The sequence below is a fragment of the Piliocolobus tephrosceles genome, chromosome 13 (genome assembly GCF_002776525.5).
Source record: "Piliocolobus tephrosceles isolate RC106 chromosome 13, ASM277652v3, whole genome shotgun sequence".
Classification (NCBI taxonomy): domain Eukaryota; kingdom Metazoa; phylum Chordata; class Mammalia; order Primates; family Cercopithecidae; genus Piliocolobus; species Piliocolobus tephrosceles.
The window spans coordinates 110607783-110631697 of record NC_045446.1 but is presented as its reverse complement, the minus strand read 5'-3'; the positions used below and the strand labels follow the sequence as shown (position 1 = coordinate 110631697).

Sequence of the window (23915 nt, the reverse complement as noted above, 5' to 3'; positions counted from 1 at the left end):
AGAGAAAGGAGGCAGGGCATATGATGTCAACAGAAATGAATTGAGTTGGTGAGCACTGCCTGGAAGAAGGCAGCTGATTTGTTTTTCTTATTTCCTAAAGGAGATGATTATTGGGTTATTATTCAAAAGAGGTATAGTCCATGCACATGAGACAGTTTTGGAGACTGTGAGAAATGAGCTAGTGAATGAGCTGCGCGTGCGAGCTCCAAGGGCTCTGTTCAGAGCTAGAGCAGGAGGGCTTCCTCGCCTCCTCGTGCTGAAGCCAACCTTCAAATGTGCATTGCCAGGCACTGATCATCTACCACGAGCTACATCCACTATCTCACTTAATCCCTACAGCTCAGGAAGGCAAAATTCTTATCCTAATTTTACAGGTGAGGAAATTGAGGCTCAGAGAAGTGAAGCAACCTGCCAAGTAACACATTGATATATTCTTTTTTTTTTTTTTTTTGAGATGGAGTCTCACTCTGTTGCCAGGCTGGAGTACAGTGGCGCGATCTCGGCTCACTGCAACTTCCACCTCCCGGATTCAAGTAATTCTCCTGCCTCAGCCTCCTGAGGAGCTGAAACTATAGGCACGTGCCACCCTGCCCAGCAAATTTTTGTATTTTTAGTAGAGATGAGGTTTCACTGTGTTGGCCAGGATGGTCTCCATCTCTTGACCTTGTGATCCACCTGCCTTGGCCTCCCAAAGTGCTGGGATTACAGGTGTAAGCCACCGCACCTGGCCGGTAGATTCTTTTTTTTTTTGGAGACAGGGTCCTGCTCTGTCGTTCAGGCTGGAATGCAGTGGCTTAATCAGGGCTCAATGCAACCTAGAACTCCCAGGCTCAAGAGTTCTTCCTGCCTCAGTCTCCCAAAGTACTGGGACTATAGGCGTGAGCCCCTGTGCCATCTGATAAATTTGTATTTTAAAACCAGTTCTGTAAATTGTAACAGAAAATCTTTAGTAAAGATGACCTGGTGAAAAGCACCTTTGAAGTGCTGAAAGGCTGGAATTAGAAAATACTCTTACAATGGTCATGCCATTTCAAATTAGGAGATTGTTTTATCGAATAGACAGAACTCATTTAAAATTAGAATAATTTTGCAGCTCAGGCAGCATATATCCTAAATCCCTTAAAACCTGTGTGTTCATTTTAGTAGGTTAAACAAGCCTTCTCCCATCTGGTCAACAGTATGGAGCTACATCCCAATCCCAAGGGGCTCAGAGAGCGATCGTAGCAGTTTGGGATGGAGAATCACAAATTCTGCATCAGTGGAGCCTGAGTTCATGAGGCTTTACCCATTACAGACGCGCTGACGAAGGACGCATATGATTAACACACAGAACTCGGCAACTTGCTGCTGCTGGGTCGATTTTCAAGAGCAGCAGGTCCCATTGCCCTTTTTGCCATTGTGACCAAGAGCTCTTGCCGGCTGCCTCCCCAGGAGTGAAGCAACAGGGGCCTCCTCTGACTCGATGGGCACGTCTACCTGGCAGACCACCGGCAAGTGAACTGGGTTGTGGTTCTGGCTGTGTTCCACTGTGAGACCGTGGGGAAACCACTCACCTACGCTGAGCTCATTTACTTGTCTAATAAATATATGAGGATAATCATGCCTGCTCTGCCTGTCGCTGGAGAGTTGTGAGCTAAAATGAAGTAATATGTCATGAGTGATCAGCAATCTGTAAAGGACTAGAGGGATGTGAGATACAGAGACATGTCTAGAGAGACCATCAGACTGAAAATGGAATGAAAATCACCTGGTTGCCTCCTTCTGCCTTCCCTGTGACCTGTGAGTAGCAGGTGCCCCTCCATGCCCAAGGTCTGCTTTCCCTGCTCCTGCTTCAGCTCTTCTGCCCTATTGGAAGGTGCTTCTCATGACCATCCCTAAGAAGAGGCCTGGGGCAGGGCGGTCCCCAGGAGGAAGCCAGCGCTCTGCAGCTGCTTAGCTGTGGTGGCGTGTGCTGGGGGTTAATGAGCCCTAGGTATGGACATGACTCAGAGTTGGCTACACTCTGGCTACACCCAGCTGGCTACTTAGGCCACTGGTCCCAAGGAAACTGGTCAGAGGGCACAAGCGGCTCAGTGCAAGCCCATCGGCTCTGCTGAGAAAGGGAATGATGCCCGCTTCCAGAGGAGTCAGTGGAGCCTCGCTCCCGAGTCAAAGGGCATTTTCAGTTGTCAAACTGGCATTCTCTCCAGCGACATGGCGTTTTCTATCTCATGCTCTGGGTGAGGAGGTCAAAGTAGGCCACGATGGCCCTGTCTTCTGACCCCCCACTCCTCCACGGAACGGACCAAACCGAGGCCCTGATTTAAGAACTACGAACTGTCAGCGTGCTGGGAGAGAAGCGCACTGGCCACCTGGAGTCAGGGCTGGCACAGGCCTGTCACAGCGACTTCGCATTTGTGCTGAGCCCCTTCCCACACACGCTCTGGAACAGAGTGACCAAGCCAACTGTGGCCAGCTATTTAAAGCAGCGCTGAGTCCTCCCCTCAGGGCAGGGCAACCTGCAGGACGGCTGGGTCCTGGAGGAGGGATTTCCTGGGGTAAGGGTGGAGCTGACAAGCGGATGAAGTGGGCAATGGGGCCCTAGCTGCATCCATCCGTGTGAGCAGGCACTCCCCAGAAGGAAAAGCCCCAGGGAGATGAACATCCTGGCATGCTCCTCTCTCCCAGGGCTTCTGCCCAGGTTCCCAGATGTTGTGGGACTTCCCTGACTCTCCTTGCTGGGACTGTCCATCCTTCTTCCTGGGGACCTGAGCTCCCGTTCTCCATGGTGATCTACTCAGTGACGTCTCTGAACTATCTGGTAACAGGCGAGCATCTCGCCCAAGTTGAAATCCTGCTACATTTGTTGTTTATCAGGGAAAATGGAAACCCCAGACAGGAAGGCGTGGCTGTCTCAACTGCATTTTCACCTTCCTAACAGCCCAGTGGCTCCTCCGGTAATTCTGTCTAGACCACCCACTCCAGGCACCAGTACTCAAGGGGGGAAACATCACCTGTCCTTTTCCTTTGGCTAAACAGGCTGAGAAGGAAGGGAGAGAACCAAGGTCATAAGTCCTGTATGCTATGGCAGCCAAACCCACAGCAGATCTTTAAGAAAGGATCAAAAAAGTTGTGTTCTGCAAATGTGCCTCTCCAGGCTATATATATATATATATATATACACACACACACATACACACACACACACATAAAAATATATACACACACACACACACACACACACATTTGTTTCGTTTTGTTTTTCCTTTGCCCCCATAGTGGTCTAATAACAATGACCAGTCCATATGTTTATGTAGCACTTTCAAGTTTTCAAAGAGCTTTCCCACACATTGAATCATTTGCTCAACTCTGAACGACAGGAGTTTGCATTTTCCCACACCTACTGAGGTGAACAGGCCAGCAAGCCCCCAGAGCCAGGGGCAGAGACCCAAAGCCTCAGAAGGCTGGTAAAGCGGGCGTGATGTGGCAGCCAGGCTGGCTTCCTCCTGCAGGGACTTCCTGCCAGCAGGCTCATATTTGCATACATCTGCATATGCCTTCTCAAACCTCAGGTCATTTTCAGGTCAGGAAGTTACCATTGCTTTGCTGAAATTCATCAAGGCTGTTTTGTCACCTCCTCTCCCTTCCTCCCTTTGTTCCCGTCTGCATCCAGACCCCAGAGAGTGAGTAAGGGGAAGGAGACCAAATGGCACAGAGCAGGCCCCATCCATTGCCCCAAGCTTCTGAGTTGGCAGAAAGCAGTCGGCTCCTTGCGTGGGTCTGCTGTAAGAGGCAGAGGCTCTGGGGCTCTAGCAGCTAGAGCCGGCTTATCAGACGGCCCCTTTTGTGTCCCCACCCCACTTGGCCTGGTTCACCTCTGCCTGGGGCCTTACCAGACGCCACTGACACAGCGGGTGGATAAGGCGCGAGGGGCGATGGTGGAGCCCTGCTGCATGAACCCCCCGACCGGAAACCAGAGGCTGTTGCCCAGGGAGTACTGGTTCACCAGGAGGTTGCACCGGCCCTGGGCACATGGGTGTGGGCTGTACCACTCGTAGGGCGTCAACCTGTGGGAGAAAAGGAACATACACTAGTGCCGCGGAGGCGGGGTGTGAAGGGACACGGGCAGGCTCTTCTGGCTGGTCTCATCTCTGAGACTGGCCTGTGGCCTTGGGCAAGCCACTTCCCTTTGCTGGACTTGGAGTTTTGCAACCAAAAAAAAAAAAAAAAAAATGAAGCGGGTTGAACTGGGTTCATGGCTCTCAAACTTTTTTTTAATCAAAGAGACATTTTTACCCTCCATAAACTCTGATGTGGAACTCCAAGATACAAAACAGAGGATGGCCGGGCGTGGTGGCTCACGCCTGTAATCCCAGCACTTTGGGAGGCCGGGGCAGGCGGATTGCTTGAGTCCAGGGGTTCGAGACCAGCCTGGGCAACACAGCGAAAACCCATCTCTACTAAAAAATACAAAAAATTTAGTCAGGTGTGGTGGTGTGTGCCTGTAATCCTAGCTACTCAAGAGGCTGAGACGGGAGAATCACTTGAGCCCGGGAGGTAAAGGCTGCAGTGAGCCAAGATCGCACCACTGTACTCCAGCCTGGACAAACAGAGTGAGACCCTGTCTCAAAAAAAAAAAAGATGAAAGTGGAGCACCTGAGGCTAGGACTGTCGAGAGGTGGACAGCCTGGGAAGCTGCTTGTTCTGTCACTGCCACTGACAGGGTGATGAGAACTACGGTTTGAAGACCCCCAGCCTAGAGCAGCGGTCCTCCAGCCTTAGCCTACCTCAGAACCACCACGCCGGTATGCTGACACAGATGGCTGGGCCCAGCCCCAAAACTTCTGCGTCGGTAAGTCTGGGGTGAAGTCTAAGAATTCCCAAGTTCCCAGATGATGCTGACACCACTGGGCCAGTGTCCACACTGAGAGCCACTGGCCTGATTGATGTCTAAAGCCAGGCTATCCCCTGTCTGTGTTTCAAACCTCCCCAGAGGCTTTCAAAAAAAAGATTGCTGCTGCTTGAGTTCCATTCCCAAATATTCTGGTTTCATTGGCTCAGGAGGGGCCTGGGCACCAGTGTTTGCTTAAAGCTCCCCAGTGAGTGTAATGCACGCATGGGGCTGAGAAGGGCTGCTCTAAGCTCTGTGCCTTGGGGTGAGGTGCGGACACTCCCCTGCTTTCCCTCTCAGCCGCACCACTGGCGTCTCTCTGAATGGCCCCTCTGATGCCCAGAATGCCCGCTCTTCCCCCGCCCGCCAGGGACATGCTTGCAGCCCTGGCCCATTTCGTACTCAAAGTCTTCCAGCTCTGACGAGAGAAACAGTATGCACAGGTGTGCACCCCCCAGGCGGGTGGGGTGCTGTGTGCTCGGTGTTATCTTCACACTGCTCTTTCCTGCACCCGGCCTGATGTGCACTTGGTGTTCCTACTGTCGCTGCCTCCCATTTCCATCTGCGCCTGCCCCACCCCCCCGAGTACAACACAAACGTGTCAGCATTGGCCCCTTGACCTGTGAGATGTGCTCTGTCCCTCTGTGCGGGTCCCGAGGAGCTGGCTGGCACTCTGGTGCCCCACTTTGTTGGCTCTCAAGCCTACGGACCATTGGTGGGATCTGCAGAACTTCAAAGATACAGATTCTCAGGCCCTTCCCCTAGAGATTCTGAGCTCATGGGACCGGAGAATTCAAATGTCTAAAAGCTCCCTACGGGACTCTGAAGTCAGCTCGCTTGGCAATGGCTACCAAAGAGCTGTCGTTTTCAGACATTTTTTTTCCCTGTAAAATCTTACCCTGAAGTACAATATATAAGAAATCACAGTAGAGCTGGTCTGGATGAGGAGGAGCTGGGGACCCAGTCTCTTGTCATTTCACCCCTAAAGGCTCTGGTTGCTCCCAGGAACCTTTGCAGTCCATAGAACCATGTTTGAAAATCACTACCTTAAGACAGAATACCTTAGACTGCAGTATTGTGTGCGTGTGTGTGTGCGCGTAGTGAGGAGAGAGAGGCCGTATGGTTAGCCCTTTAGCACATTTTCTGTTAACCTTTCCGTGATGCTAGATGCTGGAGGGAATGTGTTTGGATGTGGAGGGGAGGGAAGAGGGGCAGTGTAACACCCCAGGGCTGGTTGAAAGCTCCAGGCTGCTGCCGGCGTGCTGAAGCAGGCGTGTATGTATCTGCTTACCAAGCCCCAAGACTTCAGGGCCCTTGAGGTGACCTGAGTGTTGTGGCATGCCACACACAAGGGCTCACATCCAAGGGGCAAGTGTGAATTACAGAGCAGTGGCGCCAGGGCTCACGTAGACAGCCTTCTAACGCGGCAGCAGTGTGGCAAAGTGGAGAGGTGAGGTGTCAGACAGCGTGCTAGCTCCCCGTCTCGCAGGCCGTCACTGACAGCAGATACTCAACAGTGGCCATGCCTACAGGCCCGAGAGGGGTTGGTGGCACCTGAGCAGCAAACTCTGCCACGTTTGAAAATGACCAGGTTGTCAGCAAAGCCTGTCATTTTTGGCTGCATCTTGGCCCCAAAGACCTTCCTGATCTTGGGGACCTTGGTCTCCACTGGAAGAGGAATGTGCAGACAGGTCGATGCAACCCTTCTCTGGCAGGCTGGGAAATGCCCCCCGGGGTTAGGTAGTCCGTGGTTCCCTAGGGTTCACCGTGCAGCAGCTCCATCCCCGAGTGCCCCCCTCAATCCAGTGAATGAACATGCCCTCGGGGAAGACCCCGCCCACGCCACAGAGATGGGATGTACCCTCTAAAACGGTCTGCCCTGCCCCTGTGGCCCGGAGGCAAAGGTAATAACCGAGGAGACACCTGCAAACAGAGCCACGGACAGATTTCCAGAAGCTCCTCCTAAGTAGCTCTCGGCTCCCCTGTAACAGCCCTTTGTGAGCCTCCACCGCAGTAAGTGGAGGGCTAGCAGCACCAGGGACCTGAGTGAGTGGCCTGGGAGCCACCAGGGCTCATTCCACTTCTGGAGGGTTAAGCTGGCTTTCCTGCAGCTCAGGCTGGTCCAATAGCCTGTGGCCTCGAGCGAAACTACCTTTTCTGTGCACATTCTTGGGAGGCCACAGCCTCAGGCTGCTCCTCGGGTTTTTCCATAGGGCCAGGGCAGCCCCTGGTTTCCTGGGGATCGGGCAGGGCTTATTCTCCCCACTCCCGAGTCTGGCCCATGTGTCTCAACTCGGCACTTCTCGAAAACGCCTCTCTCCATCCCGTCTCCTTGCATCCCGCCACCAGCCTCCACGGTTCGCATTTGACAAGGCAGCTGTGTTTTCAGAGGCAGACCCAGGCTGTCTGCACAGGAGGCCTTCTCCCTGGCCTGCTCCACTGCAGCCCCCAGTGCCCCCAGTCCAGATTCGCAGGCTCTGTTTCTTGTCATTCAGCACTTTGTGGCAGATCCTTTGTGGCAATGACTGATGCCAGGGCAGCCAAATGCATAGTGCTTAATGAGAGTCAGCTCCCTGCCACCCTCACCCCTCCTCTGTTCCCAGGGCTCCTACACAAGCAGGGGGCTTGGGTGGGGCTCTGGGGGGGAAGTGGGAGGGACAGGAGGCAGAGGTGCAGAAGCCAAGCCACCTGTCTGCGTCGTGCACAGTGGGGAATGTTTGGATGGGCAGCGTGAGGTCGACAGCGGGGCAGAGAGCATTTCAGGTCCCCAGTCCTTCTCCTGTCCCTCTAGTTTGGCACCAAGATCTTCCCAACCCACTCCTCTCCTCCTCCCCACCCCCTCCCCATGCAGTTCCCAGAGGTGAACACGAGGTGGCGGTGTGAGGACAGGGAAGGGAAGAGGAGCTTACCGAGCCACCAGGAAGAGGACACAGCTGACAGCCAGATAGGCTAGAAGCATGAAGAGCCAGACGCCCGGAGAAAATGGGTCCAGGAAGGAGAAATAGCCGGGTTTGCGTCCCTGGAAATGGAGAGAAAAACAAGATTCACCGCACACATTCAGTCAAAATGACCTTGGGGCAGGCAGGGCAGGGCAGAGGAGGTAGCGAGTATGGGTCTGGCCCCAGGTCCCATTTCTCTGGGTTCTGGGTGATTGGTTTAAATGACGCTGGGAATGAGGATGTAGCCAGGCTGGGCAAACACCACCACCCAGCCCTGACCTCAGCAGGTGACACAGAACAGCAGCAGGGGCCATGCCACTTCCTGGGATGAGGCAGGCTTTGTGCTGGCAAAGAGGAACAACCCTCAGTGCCCTGAAGTACCACCCTGTGTCCTCCATGGAGGTCCAGGATGGACTCAGGGAGCACCTTTGAGCTGCTGCTGTCTGCACTGCTGGATTCGACCACAGCATCCCTCTTAGACACTCACATCTTTTTCACAAGGATGCTAATACAACCGGAATCTCTGGGTTTTGTTTGCGGGGTGATCTCACACAGTGAGACCTTCCCCTGTCAACCTCAAAACAGTCCTGGGAGGCATAAGTTATTATTCTCATTTTACAAGTGAAGAAGCCAAAGCCGAGGGCAGTCAGAGATGTGCCCGAGGTTCCACAGCATGTAAGTGGAAGAGCCGGGACCCAAACAAGCCCATGTTTCCTGACTCAAAGCCCAGGGCTCACACCACTGTGCTGTGGGAAAACACGTTGCAAGGCCAGGGATGAGTTTGGCCAGAGTCCTGTGAGCTAGACGATGGAGCCAGGAATGGAATCCTGGGTGCCAAGCTCCCCACCATTCTTCACGGGGAAACAAAAGGGAATGAGAAGGATGGAGTTAAGTCGTCTGCTCCAAGTCTTTAGCCGTGTGCTCTCAGGCAAGTCCCCACCCCTCTCTGGCCTCAGTTGGAGTGGGACTAGATCTGAGGTGACTATGATCCGAGGTGACCAGTGGCCTATGGACGCATACAGCCCACAGACTTGGTTTACCCTGTAGCATCTACCTCATTTGTATTAGTTGCCAGCATTAAATAATTAGGTAACTTCACATACAAATCTAGACTTCTGGCTTTTTAAAAAATGGGGCGATCTTGACACCACTGAGTCCAAGTTCCCAACTGGCTGAAACTGAGTGTGGGCTGCTCACTGGAGACAGGGCACATTCTCTGCAGCTCCGTGCTGCTACCCTGTCTTGTCCCAGGCTGGTTTCTTTCATTTACTATAAAACCACTGGACTTAGATGCACTCTAAGGACTACTGTAAATGGAAAACGCTATGATTCTATGAGGCCAGAAATCCAGGAAGTCCGTGGATAGGACTGAAAATCAGTACTAAGCTCAGGGTTCTATGAACAGGTCAGCGTTTAAGCTCAAGATCATATCGGCCATGGCACAACCTACTGTCACTATCAAGGTATGTCATTTTTACACTGGGGTTCCCAGAAAACACAAAAGGGAACTCCCTATGCCAATACCGAGCTAAACTCAACCAGCCCTCTGAGCTTTCATTACTCAGGGGAAGCTAGAAGAAGCTGAGAAACTCCAAGTAACAACAGCTGTTTCCACGGCTGCATCTGAGGCAGGTGGGAGCAGACAGTTCTGCACGCTCCTGTTGTATCTGTATAGCCCCCATCATGGGTGATTTCCAGCTCCTCTTCTGGATGCTTTTCCCTTCCTTCTTAGGGAGCCAGTGGGCACACTGTGTTTCCTTCTACCTGCGGTGCGGTTTTACTTTCCTCTTTGGGACAAGAGCCGGAGGGTACATGGAGAGGACGCGAATACTCATCCTCTGCCAAAAACGGTAGCTGTTCTTGGGCACTGTGGCCTTTCGGCAGCATGACAATGACCTCTCATATGGTCTATCTGAAACTGTTTCTCTTTCACAGTATGGGCTCAGACCATGGAACTGCCCTTTGATACCAATTGCAAGTTCTTTGACCCACTGTGAATCCATGCTCAGTCTGCAGACAACACTCAGGTATTATTGGAAAAATGAAACAACTGGGGGACAGAACCCAGTAACTTAGGGAAGGAAACAGGAGAAGAACGAGGAGATCATTTGAGCTTGTCTCATCCTGTCATTACATAAATCCTCTAACAGAAGGCAAAGGACTCCAGAGCAGTAGAATCCAAGTCCCCAGTTAATCATTCCGGTGTCCATCACGGCTTGACTGTGTTTCCTTCATCATCCTAGGAGCCAGAGGCAGACACAGGAAGATACAGAGAGGGCAGGATCCATATACAGAGTCTGGAATCAGTAAAGGAGCCGATCATACCTATACACCTACCGCAATAGAAATCACTAGCGTGGTCCACTCCTGGGGTCTTTTTTGACCCCAGAGTTTCTCTGAGCAAATGTGCATGAATTCCACGTGCCCTGTCACTTATGACTGTTTCAATCTGTCTCTCAACTGAAAAATCTATTACTGTTGCTTTCTGAATCTGAAACCCCATTAGATGCTCAGTGTCAGAAATCTATACCTGATTATATCACAACAGGTGAAATTGAGGAAAATGACAGCACTATTTAAAGCTGCCATATTTGGTTAAGGGTGATAAGGAATGATGCACAGCTGTGGGAAAAATTCCTAGAGACCAAAGAACATCACACAAACAAAAACCAAGACATGAACAAAGCTCCCCCAGAAACATACCAGTCACGTTGGCAAGGCAACATCTGATTCTACTTGTGATTGACTGATGCCAACCAGAAGAGCAAGGAATGGGCAGTCATTTGAGATTTGGGTCCGGGCTTATACAGCCTGGGCTTAGGCTAAATCCATGCTGTTTCTATGATGCCAAAGAGAAGTATGTTTCTTGCAAGATTCTGAGTGCCTATCATTTTTTTCTATGTGGATAGTTTAGATCACTTTCTTCCCAAAAGACATGAGTTACTGGCGCTTGGGGCAAGTCAGGTGTCACATGCGATAGGCATTTCTTCTGAATAATTGATTTTCCTTAGCGCAAAGGAGGTATGATGGTGATGTCTTTCTTTTGAAGACCTAAAAGTGCTTCACTATGTTCTCTTGATTTCAATACCCAATTTTCCGTACTGACAGATGGAAGAACTGAGACCCAGGGAGGTTAAGTGCCTCGCTCAAATCATTGGTGATGGCTTCAATTTCTCTGGTGCTCATTCATCAAGCTGTGCCATAGGCATGCCACACTCTCCTTCATTCAAATGGCAGCTGTACTGCATCTTCCTCTCCTTTTCATCTTCACATCTTTATTTACTTCAATAAATTCCCTAATTAATCCCACGCCTTCTCCCCAATGCCAGCAAACTCTCAACCTACACACCCTCTTAGAGCACTCTTGAACATTATTTATTTATACCCATCACCATTTATTGTGACTCTGCTGTATTTATAGGCATTTGTATTGACTTATACACGTTTCTGTTGACTGTGAGTTGGCTAGTTCCTTCCGGTGAATACAACCACTTTGGAAGTAGATTGGTGGTTATATATAGTCTATGCCCCGAATGTTGAAGACAGGTCAAGCTCTGCTGATGAAATTGAAAATTAGATGGCAGCAAAATTAGAATTAGCTCCCTTGACGTTTGGACTGTGCATCAGACTGACCGTCAATCAGTATCCCTGATGCTCTTTGACGGAGGGAGAGATGCAAAGGGCTGGTCATCAACTGACCACAATCCTGGTGTGTGTAGGTCCTTTGCATGATAGTAGTGGGGCTATCCATGGAGCTGTGAAGTGGCATTAAACTCCCTTGCATGCCCAATGTTCCTCTTATCCTTAAAAATAATCTGTTAGCTCATTGATACTTCACTCTATATATACTGGAAGAAATGACATTCTAGGAAGAATGCAATTGCTTTCCCAGAGTCTGAAGCCAGATTCACAGGGACACCAGAGCCAGGCAGTCAGGACAGGTAGTGAATAAAACCTAGACTCTGGAGCCAGACTGTGCAAGATTGAATTCTGGCCCTACCATTTACAAGACACGCAATCCTGGGTAAGCTGGGTAACCTCTAGGTCTCTGTTTCCTCCTGTGTAACATGCAGGAAATAATAAAACCTGCCTCACGGGGTTGTTTTGAGAATTCAGTGAGTTAACACATAGAGCTATATGTATGTTCACTCCTCTTCTGTCTAATGGTAGCCATGAGTGAAGGGGGAGTGGGGAGATGGTGTGTTACAAAGGCGGGAACTTCCTTTTATACTGATGCCTTCCTCACTGGACAAGAAATACTATACTTTCTCTCTTATGGTGACACATGTTAAAGATGCTTTGGGGAAGAATGCTATCTGGCTACGGCCACTTTTCAGAACTCCTGGAGTTTCTATGGCTATAATATATGCATCATGAGAGTTCCTCTAGGGCTCTCCAGAGAAGCACTTAGGGCAATACCAGGCTTTCTTCTGGAAGGAGGACTCTTAAAAGCCAGTGATTCCAACCTTTAGAACTCAATCCCTCCTCAGCCTTCCCAAAGAAGTCACTGACAGAGTGGACCAGACATGTGGCAGGTTCTCTTGGATCTGTGTTAGGGCTCTGTAGCCTAGTCACCATTTCCCTACACAAATGCGTGATACTAACTCTCTTCTTTCCCGAAACTCCATCCCCTCCCAGCATAGCCAAGGACAAAGGGTCCTTCATGTGCTTTTTTACAGTCTTTAGAACTAAATGGCAATTTATAGAAAGGTTCCTTGTGATATAGTCAACTCCCAGCAGTGCCCAATGGTCACTCAAACACTGTCCAGGGCTGAAGAGGTAAGAGAATGCAGTCTCTCCAAGACTCCTTCTGGGAGAGGCAGGAGGAGGTGATTTCCTCCTGTCCCTCAGCAGGATCCCATGGATGGCCTCCCTCAGTGTGTCTGCAGTGGATTGTCCTGCTGATATTTTGGTTTAGCATGCGCTTTCCACCTCTGACTCCAAGAGGAAAAAAGGAAGCAATTAATTAATTCCTATCCACGTAAAGCACCCAGATGGGTCTGTTGCCCATAGAACTCATATGCTAGTGTATCTGTTTTCACTTACTGGCTGAAAATCTGGTGTGAGGAGACCTACATTCTAATCCTGGCACTGATCTGTTCTTGCTGAGTGGTGGTGCTAGGCAAGTCACTCAACTTATCTGGGTGCCATTATCTTCTCCCATAGAAAGGAGCACCATGAACGGAGCACCTTAATCCACATGAAGAGGGGCCATGAGAATTACTAAAATAATGTTGATAACACACCTCGAGCTTCTTCAGAGAGAGGCACTCAGTAAATAACTAATATTAATACGATTATACATTCAGGGATCCATATTTCCATTATATGGGCTATCCTGTTACTCAGCTTTAAGGAATAGAACTCTATTCATTTTCCATTTTCTTATAACAGAGTATTAAGCAGTATTAGAAATGATTCACTGGTTTACTTAGCATTGTTCTCCATTTTCCTAGACAGTCTTTCTGAAACGAAACAGACCTTCTTGAAAAACGGGTAATATATCCAGCAATGTCATGCATTAATTTAATGTCAGTATTTATTTCTCCCTCACTTTTTTTTTTTTTTTTTTGAGACAGAGTCTTGCTCTGTCGCCCAGGCTAGAGTGCAATGTTGCAATCTTGGCTCACAACAACCTCCGCCTCCAGGGTTCAAGCGATTCTCCTGCCTCAACCTCCTGAGTAGTTGGGATTACAGGCGTGCACCACCATGCCCAGCTAATTTTTGCATTTTTGGTAAAGACAGGGTTTCACCATGTTAGTCAGGCTGGTCTCGAACTCCTGACCTCATAATCTGCCCACCTCAGCCTCCCAAAATGCTGGGATTACAGGAGTGAGCCACCACGCTCAGCCTATTTCTCCCTCACTTTTTAAACACTGTCTGATTTTTCTTTTCCTTGAGAAAGAAGACTCTAGCTAAGAGTTAAGAAGAGAATATGAACAGAGTATAAAACTTTCCCATTTGTTAACCAAAGGTAGGACAAGTTGGCATGGAGGGAAAATGGTAAGCTCACATTTTCCAGGGAGTCTCGGATATTCTAGCTGGCTTGGGACCCTCTCTGGGATCAGAGATAGTATCCTCAGATGGGAAAGGATCTTGAAAAATCACCTAAAGCATAGCGTTGACACTGAAAGAAATGCACCTATGATACCATAAAGACAGGTAGTTGGACATGTATGGAGATTTGGAGACCAAAAACCTGGTTTCAATGCCCCCTGCAACATTGTGTTGCTTTTCCTCTTTCCTCTGCACTGACTGGGCTCACAGAGTTCAGAATTTTGTCCTGTAAAATGAGACTCATACTACCTGCTTCACAGCATTGTTCCATTAAACCAGAGACTATACATGGAAGTGCTTTATAAATTAGGAGACGTGAGTCAACAAACCACCATCTTACACATATTCCCGATCTCCTTGAAGATGTCAATACTGAGTCTTTATTTTAACTTATCTAATTTTTTATGAGATGGGGTCTTGCTCTGTTGCCCAAGCTGCAGTGCAGTCATAACTCACTACAGCCTCGAACCCTGGTGATACTCCTGCCTCAGCCTTCAAAGTGGCTGGGATTACAGGCGTGCACCACTGCACCCAGCAACAATGAACTGTTTGGATGAGATTTATTCATGTGGGGGTTCTATGGGCCAAACACTGAATCCCAGGTTGGCTTCTACCACACTCTGATGATGCCTTGCTATAACAGTCAGGGTGTGCTTGAGGAATACAAACTCACTTTAATATTAATCTGAGCAAAACATCATTAGGTAAACTGCTGCTGCAGAAAAAAAGAGACAGAAAACTACATGATATACTCTTAACGTCAAATACAAATGGTTTTGGTTTTTCATATTCTTTTCCCCTCCATTCACAGGTATATTTGAGAGCTCAAAGTACGCATCAATACCATAAAACCCTTGACTGCAAAATGTCCTTGGAATTATACTGCCATACCAAATACTAAACTTATCATTATAAGGAGATGAGCTGATGTGCCAGGGAAACCAAGAGTCTTGAACTTCAGATGTTCTGCCACTTGGCTCCTATCCTTGAAGTACCAGGGGACAACAAAGGCTAAAGGCTGGACCAACTATATATAGCCTAGAAGCCCATCTGGCCCCAGACACGGATTCTGATACTTTCTCAGGTGGATGCTATGTTGTGTGTGGAATATGCAGGCATTGAGAGAGAGAGAGAGAGAGAGAGAGAAACAGAGAGAGAGAGCAGTGAGTTCAGGTGGCAGCTATAGCCAGACCTGAGCAGAGGCCGCATTTAGGCTGCCTGGAACATCTGCCTCCCACCTCTTTTTGTTCTCAAGACCTACAGGGGTAAAGGCCAGAAGGCAAAAAAATCTATTTGGGTCACTTGTCCTGCTGCCTGGAATACTGGCCCTGTAGGGTTCCCTAATAGAATCTCAGGTTCCTGGGGCTCAGTGCTGCCCAATCAGGAGCACAAAGGAAAGCACAGCATTCACTGCCCACAGGATCACTGGATTTATGGCCTGCCCTCCTTCCTTCCTGTTAAGTAAATACTGTATGTTTAGGATGACCCCATTTTTCATGCCAAAAATCATATAAAAATCTATGGTCTGACAAGAGGGTACCTTTCCCTTAATGTAACTCCCATTGGAGGCTACAAAGGGAGAGAGAGATAAACAAAGAATAATATAATGCAGCCTAAAAGTGTTATAATAGAGCATAGGCAGATGGCAAGCAGCTCCATCTAGGGGAGCCACATGGAAGAGCAAGTGCCATTTGAGCTGGGTATTGAAAGCCAGGCAAGAGTTTGTTAGCTGGCTGAGAGGCAAGCAGATGAGCATGAACCTAGATGAGGAGGCAGGAAGGGGCTGACCTGACAAAAGAGCAGTGAGCAGCAAGAGGCAAAGGCACCTGCAGGCAAAGACCTGGATGTAGAAAAGTTGAACTTTTTTGTGTGAGTGATAGGCAGCTGGTGAATGATTTCAAGTAGGAGGTTGATATGATTACATTTGTTTTTTTTTTTAAACCAACACCCAGGCTGCAAATAGATTATGAAGGAACAATTAATACACATTTCTTGAGTATAATAGCTAACACTTTACTGTGTATATGTTAGGCACTGCTATGAATGTATTACATACGTATTCTCATTTAATTTGCATGACAACCCATTCTGACAAATGAAGAAGCTGAGATGTATGTGACATGCATCTAATAACTGTAAAAGATGGGAATACACCCAGACAGTCTGGGTTCAGAGTCCATGGTTCTCACTCTGCCATTTCTTAGTGAATGTATATAATGACTGTTGCCTTTTGATGGGGATCCAGTAACGGACAAGAAATGCCTTGCCCTAAAGGAGGATACAGGCTGCAGGAATGGCAGCAGAGATTAGGAAAGCCTGAACCAAGGCACAAGTGGGGATACGCAGTGTATCTGAGAACTCTTTGGGAGGCGAGATGACCAACAGAATGTGTAAGGCAAGAAAAGTTAAGGATGGCTCAGGTTGCTGGATGGAAATTCCATTACCTGGTATGGGGCACAGGGAAGGAGGGATAAGTGTGAGTCAGAAACACATGGAATGCAGTTTGTGACACGGTTTTTGGGGTGCCTGTGAGACGTCCAGATGGAGATGTGAAGAAATGTGTCAGAAATACACTGCTGGAACTCGGGGGAGCAGCCAGGGTTAGATTCACAGATTTGGGAGGGAGTGAGATTATCCAGGGAGAGTTGGTAGAACAAGAATAGAAAAGGACATTTAAGGTGGGTGAGAAAGAAAGAGAAAGAGAAAGAGAAAGAGAAAGAGAAAGAGAAAGAGAGAGAGAGACAGAAGGGAGGGAGGGAAGGTGGGGGGGGAGAGAGAGAGAGAGAGAGAGAAAGAAAGAGAGACTTTTAAAAAGCACAATGGAAAAACAGTAACAAATGCCAAAGCCAGAATCCTCAGCCAGCCTGTGAGTAACAGGGAGTAGGTGGTAAAAAGAGCAAAACATTCTTATTTTGGTCCTAAGGATGCCTGAACAGAAACAGAGATTATACCCGGTGTTAGGAAGAAGGTAAATATCCCACAGTCAACTGTTGATGATCTGTGCTCATGAAAGTGCCTAGATAATCTTAGATCGCTGGAAAGTCACAAATCATTTCTTTAGACTTCAGAGACATACTTGCCACTACTTATTATTTTGGAGGCTTCAGCAATAATTCTTAACTAGGCATTCTAAGTTAATTATTTTTACATTTGCACACAGGTTTGATTGCCACCAGATGCTCACTTTTTGGTAACAATAACTCATCAGTCAGGTGACCTCATAAACATAGAACTAACATAGACATTCTCAATCCTTATAGATCATAAATTTGATTAAATTACCCATATTATTGCTCACAGATAACAATTAGAGAAAAATTACAAAAGAACGAACACCCAGTGTTTAATTTCATTACCTTAACACTATGATATTAGAGATAGAGTCTCTATGTAATTTTAGAATTAGGCTCTTGGGGTGGACTCTACTAGTTCATCCTTTAGCCACAGCAGATCCTCGTAAGGCCTCCTCTGTTTCAGACATAACAACATTCATCTCAGACTTATTCTAACCAGGTATCCCCTGGGTTAGTCAATTTGGGGTTGTTCTCTCCTCAGCTGACTTTTTGGTACTTTCTAAGCATGGTGTCTCATATACAGAATGCACTCAATAAATATTTGTTGAATAAATGTATAAACTGTCAGTTCTGCTTAGTGTAAGCTGTTCATCCCAGCACTCATTTCCTGCTTGGCCCCCTGTTATCAATCAGGTCTAGGCAGCCACGTGGCATCCTGGTGCTTCAGTGTGGAGGCCAGAAGAGGAGAGGAATCCTCACCCAACAGTCAGGCGTGTGTGTTTGTGTGTATGGAGAGAGGGACAGAGATAAAGAGAGATTGGGAGAGACAGGGAAAGTTATTTTAAGAAATTGGCTCACAGGACTGTGGGGGCTGATAAGTGCAAAAGGCAGGCAGGCTAGAAACTCAGGCAGGATTTCTCTGTGATAGACTTAAGGCAGAATTCCTTCTTTGGGAAAGCTCAGGTTTTGCTCTTATGTCCTTCAACTGATTGGATGAGGCCCACCCACATTATCAAGAGTACTCTCCTTTACAAAGTCAATTCACTGTAGATGTTAATCCTGCCTACGAATAACTTCACAAGAAACACCTGACTAGTATCTGACCAAGCATCTAAGCAACATAACCTAGCCAAGTTGACACAGAAAAGTTAACATCCCAGAAACGAATGCAGGGAAACTCATACAGGTCTTCAGGTGGTAGGAAACATTTAGTCAACAACCCAATTTGGGATGTCCAGAGGGTTAGTGAATTGTGGTTTCTTTCTGGTCAGAGTTGGTATTCAGGACAGTGGTGCCCTAGGTGGGGAGGTAGGTGAGGAGCCTAGCAGTAGGTGTTTCACAGTGGCGAAAACATTTGGGGTCAGGTGCCTTCCACCAGATGGTTCCTGATGGGCCACTGAGTCGCCAGGAGGGCTTTAGTTCCCTCCAGGAATCTAGACATCAAGGCCAGAGCCTAGTTGTGTGGCTACCACAGGCCATAGCAGGGTAGTTTGGACACAGGCTGTGTGTCTCCATTTCTTTTGGATGTCCCCTGACTCCAGGGGTCAATGTAGGGGAGGGGAGCTCCAGAAATGGTGCCGGCTGGAAGACTGCCCAGTGAGTACCAACAGACGTAACGATGGCAAGACACCCTCCTGGACATAAGGGGCCTGGGTTCCAGGCTCAGCCCTGAACTAGCCCCAAGCATGACTTCAGTTTCTGTATCTGTAAACTGGGAATTATCATACCTGCCCTCTTTCCCCCAAAGAACCATCTTGAGGACCAACTGAGAAAAAGGGTGCACAGAAGTGCCCTACGCAAGTGATTCAAAGACCACACACAGGAGGGTGGCAAGCTGCTGTCCTGTAGAAAGCACAGGCTTCAAACACAGCATTCCCGGGTTTGAACCCTATTCTTTCACTTACTAGCATGTGGCCTTGCCCATGTTTTTAAACTGATTGCAACTCAGTTTCCTCATTTCTAAAATAAGAACGACACAGCTGTATTCATCTCCCAGGATTGCCATAAAAAAGTACCACAACTGGTGGCTTAAAACAACAGAAATTTATCATGTCATAGTTCTGGAGGCTGGAAGGCCACATCGAGGTGTTGGTGGGGCCAGGCTCTCTCTGCAGACTCTAGGAGGATCCTTCCTTATCTCCTCTAGCTTTTGGTAGTTGCCAGCAATACTTGGTGTTCCTTGGCTCGTAAATGCATCACTCCAATCTCTGCCTTTGAATTCCCAAGGCATTCTCCTCTGTGTCTGTGTTCAAATTCTGTTCTTTTTATAAGGACACCAGACATTGGATTAGGGTCCAGCCTAATCTAGTATGGCCACATCTTCACTTGAGTACATCTGCAAAGACCCTGCTTCCAAATGAGGTCACATTCACAGGTCCTAGAGGTTAAAACTTCAACATACATTTTGTCTGGGGGGACACAATTCAACCCTAAACAACAGCCCCCATCACAGGGTTGGGAGCATAGGCTGGAGCTGCAAAGGTGGACAATCCCCCTTTCTCTAGAGCTGGGATGTGGGGCCTGGCAAGGGGTCAATTCTTCAGCAGGCATGTTGGGTGATCTCTTGGTCTCTACCCTGCTGGGCAGCCTCGAGGTACAGGCTCTGTTCTGGAGCATACCACGGCAGCTGAATCACAGGCACTGAAAGTGACTAGCGTGTTGGGCAAATCTGTATGACTCTCTGCACTTAAAGCCAGTTCAGCTAACAAGAGGAAAGGAAGGCTCTTCTGGTCCAGTAAAGTAAACTAGCAAAGTCAGCTATTTGCTGGCGCTGTAATGATTATCCACTGATGGATGGGACCCAGCCAGGGTGACTCTTCCTCTGCTCTTCCCACCGGCCAGAATACTTGAAGGTCGTGTCTGTACTCTGCTGCCTGTTGGTGTGTTCTCACAGACTCACTGTGACACTCACCTTGGCCTACCTAGCCAGAGGAGTCTTTCTGATAGGGGTCATGGAACGCAGAAAAGGGCAGGCCAGGTATAAATGACATTAAATTATCTACAATTTATTCTCCAAGACAGATCATTGAGAGAGAAAATCTACATTCCCTCGCCAGTTGCAACACTAGAAGTGAACACAGGTGGACTTGGAAGTTGGCAACGTGCTTGAGAAATGCTAGGGTGGCTTATCTGGGCTGCAGGCAAGGGAGCAAAGTGACCCACGGGGCCAATCACCAACACAGGATCCACCAAGTATTGAATGACCATTCTTGGTCATTGCTATTCAGAGAGGCAGAAGCAATTTTTACTGGAAAGCCCACAAGCATGACTTTTCCATCCCTCTAGTTTGCAAGTTTGTGCAGCTGATAGGAGAAAAAATAGCCCAGCACATTTGCATTTAAGTCTTGAAATCTAAATATTTCCGTGAGTCATTCATTATTCCCGTATAACTCAGTGTTTGCATGCAAATAACTTTAATGACATAAATGCTTATAAAATAAGTCTCTTACCATATGAACGCGGTAAAGAATGCTAATTCCCAGAGTCATGAATGGCTTAGAGAAATCAATCACCTTCTCCCGTTCAGCTGTAATGGTGAGGCCTGCCACTGCCAGATCTGCTTTCTGAAAGGAACAGAGACAGCCTGTCAAGTGGGGTGGCCATAGGAGACAAGGCACAGAGACTTGCAACCAGCAACCGTCACTGCTATTGGAGATGTGATGCTGGTCTGGCTTCTTGCTTGAGGAGTGGCTCTAAGTCAACAAAGCATACAGATCCGAATGATCACTCATAAAAGTACATGGATATTGAAGCTATAACTCATGTTCACTTGCCGTTAGATCCCTTTAAATACATAAACAATTTTAAAAACGGGGGTATCACTACTAGACTGTTCAGAGACGGTCTCAAAGTGTCCTAGGGTAGGGGCTCAGGAGGAGGAAACTGGCAGATTGGGCTCCTGCGTTCTCAATAGCTTTTTTTTTTTTTTCAGAGACAGGGTCTCGCTCCGTCACCCAGGCTGGAGTGCAGTGGCGCAATCTCGGCTCACTGCAACCTCTGCCTCCTCAGTTCAAGCGATTCTCCTGCCTCAGCTTCCCGGGTAGCTGGGACTACAGGCGTGGGCCACCATGCCTGGCTTATTTTTGTATTTTTAGTAGGCACAGGGCTTCATCATGCTGGCCAGGCTGGTCTCAAACCCCTGACCCTGTGATCTGCCCGCTTTGGCCTCCCAAAGTGATGGGATTATAGGCATGAGCCACCATGTCCGGCCCATTCTCAATATTGAGTAGTGTTTGTTTTGTTCAGTTGACAGAACTCCACTGAGTGCTTATGGTGTGTAAGAAACTTTGCTGAAGGGGGCTACAGTGAATAGTAAAAATGCTGGAACCACAGAAATCAGAAAAACCTTAATGCAACCCCATTTGTCCCACAATGAGGAAGCAGAGACTAGGAAACTGAGCAAGTGGCCCAACGTCACAAAGCTCATCCCGGCTGGCTAGGATTCAGGCCTCCTGGATCACTGGCCACTTATGTCGCTGTTCAGGTGAAACTTCAGGTGTCATTAGCAGACCCAAAGAAGAGTCTCTATGGTGGTTCTCAAAATGCTATCTAGGGGGCCACCGACCTCAGAATCACCTGCTGGGTCAGTTAAAATGTGAATTCCTGAGTCTCATCCCAGACTTCCTGGATCAGACTTTCTGGTGGTAGGACCCAGGAAGCTATATTTGTACAAAGCTGCCCTGATGATTCTACCTTATACTGTACTAATCGTTAAGAGCCATATTTTTATGACCTGGGCGCTGTGTCTCAGACTAGCCTACAATGATTTACATTTTCTAATGCTGGGAGATCATCTGATGCAAAAGATGAAATACGAAAAGTGAAGTGTGGTCCAACAATCTACAAACAGGCTGATGAGTTCTGAATGACTATGTACAAACACTGCAAAGAAAGTAGGAAGACAGGCCCACATTTCACACACAATGGAATTATGATGTGTGTACAGCAAGGGTAAATTCGTTGGCAAAGGTCAGTTTCTTCTCCACCTCAACTCCAATCCTCCATCACCAATTCAGGTTCCACCCCATAAAGCAGTCACAGGATCCAGCACAGCTTAACAAACTTAGAGCCTTATACAGTGAGGTCATCCTTAAAAAGCAACTGGGGTGCAGATGAAAATAGAAAATGTGAATGATTCATTCCGTATTTCTCCAAGACAGTGCTGATGATTGCTAGCAAGTGAATCGACCCTTGGGTTCAAAGTGAGGTTTGATTAGAGGATTATTAGCGCCTTCATTTAGGGGACTCTTTAGAGGGTTGCTTGGGCCGTTCAGGGCCTCAGCCCCTCCACAACAGAGGCACTGATTTGAATTCAGCTTTTGAGCACAGATGTCAGGCAACAGAAATGAACCAAACTGGTAGCCAAGCCCTACCTGAAACTTGAGGGGAGGAAACAAGAGTTAAGTGGGCTGGAATGAAGAAACTGGAGGAAAGATGGCAAGATTAGAAAAATTAAAAGTGTTGAAATGGGCAAGAGGTAAACGTGGCATCCACTCCTTTCTCTGGTTGTTTTGTAAAAAATCCGTATCAATTAACCAAAGCCAACAACTCTATCCTCAAGTTTATTTTCCTCACACCCTGCTTTTCCTTCCAAAGGGCAAACTTTGGATTGAAATTTGGAAATCATTTCACAAGTCGATAAAAGTTGGCCAAGAGTGACATTATGCCAAAACAATTTCACAAGTCCCTGTGGAGACACATCTGGAAACGGGCAGCAGCTCACTACAGGGTTATTCCCTGGGCACACAGACAATGACCACATGCCGAGGGAGAGCTTGCGCCCCATGTTTGCAGAGCGCATTTCTGTCTACTCACTCACTGATACTTCCCTACAAACAGGGAACCGGCTTCATGTGCACATCGCTGGCACATGCCTGCCAGCTCCAGTCTTTCTTTCCTTTGTCCCCAGTCAAGAGGATGCTGGGGGTAAGGGAGGCAGGGAAGGAGCCAGGAAAGGGCAGTGACAAGCTAAAGGAGGCCATGAAGGGTTTGTGGCGGTCGTTTCTTGCACTTAATATTATAATCTCAACACAGAGGAGCAATTACCTACTTTAGCTTGAACGCATTGGGGTATCAGCAACAATCACGTGGGATTCAGATTATTCCAATCACATGTGCATTCGTTATTTTACCTTAGTTAAAAAGACATTATGGCTGGGCGCGGTGGCTCACGCCTGTAATCCCAACACTTCGGGAGGCCAAGCTGGGTGGATCACCTGAGGTCAGGAGTTTGAAACCAGCCTGGCCAACATAGTGAAACTGTCTGCTAAATATACAAAAATTAGCTGGGCGTGGTGGTGCACGTCTGTAGTCCCAGCTACTCGGGAGGCTGACACAGGAGAATCACTTGAACCCGGGAGATGGAGGATGCAGTGAGCTGAAATCATGCCACTGCACTCCAGCCTGGGCAACAGAGAGACTCCATCTTAAAAACAAAACAAAAGACATTATGCTATAAAGCAGCCTTCAGATGAAGAGATAATGTGCCGTGAAACCAACCTAGTAAGTTGGGGGTCTGGGACTGTGATTCCACCCAGGAGTTGCTGGTGTAAGAGGCCGAGGAGCATGCAGAATGCTGAGGGGCATGTTCAATCACAACTCATCCAAGTCCTTCTGCTCCTCTGCCTCCTGGGGGGACAGGTGGGGGCCAGGCCAGGCAGGGGTGGGCATGCTCTCCAGCAGAAAGAGCAGGGAACAGGACATCAGAAGACCTGGCTTTTGGTGACTGTTCCTGCTTTCACAGCCACTGAAGTATACTGAGCTCCATCGAGACAGCACCAGGGCAAGTGAGAACCAGATGGGCAATGGGCAGCTCTGTGCCTTGCTGAAGACAAATAGCTAAACACAGGCAAAGAAGACCCTAAGAAGCTGAGAGGCAAAATCTCATCAAGTGCACAGTCTGTGCAAACTTGCTGGGAGGAGCAGGAGAAGCAGCACCCAGCTGTCTCTGTCAGCTTTGCCAAGTTTTCTCAGAAGTACTCAGTGCTGGAAGGCCATGTCTGCTAAGGGGAAGGGAAAGACTGCGGACAGGGCAAA

General features: G+C 48.2%; 1 protein-coding gene across 1 annotated transcript in view; it reads right to left on the bottom strand.

The window, feature by feature from the left end:
* The window catches only part of GRIK4 (glutamate ionotropic receptor kainate type subunit 4), a 488614-nt gene that overhangs the window by 26651 nt on the left and 438048 nt on the right, over nt 1-23915 (bottom strand). Inside the window, exons 13-15 of the mRNA XM_026449832.1 lie at nt 20330-20443; nt 7780-7889; nt 3873-4046 (exon numbers count right to left, since the gene is read on the bottom strand). Of these exons, the coding sequence (XP_026305617.1) occupies nt 3873-4046; nt 7780-7889; nt 20330-20443 (398 nt within the window). The remainder of the gene's footprint in view (nt 1-3872; nt 4047-7779; nt 7890-20329; nt 20444-23915) is intronic.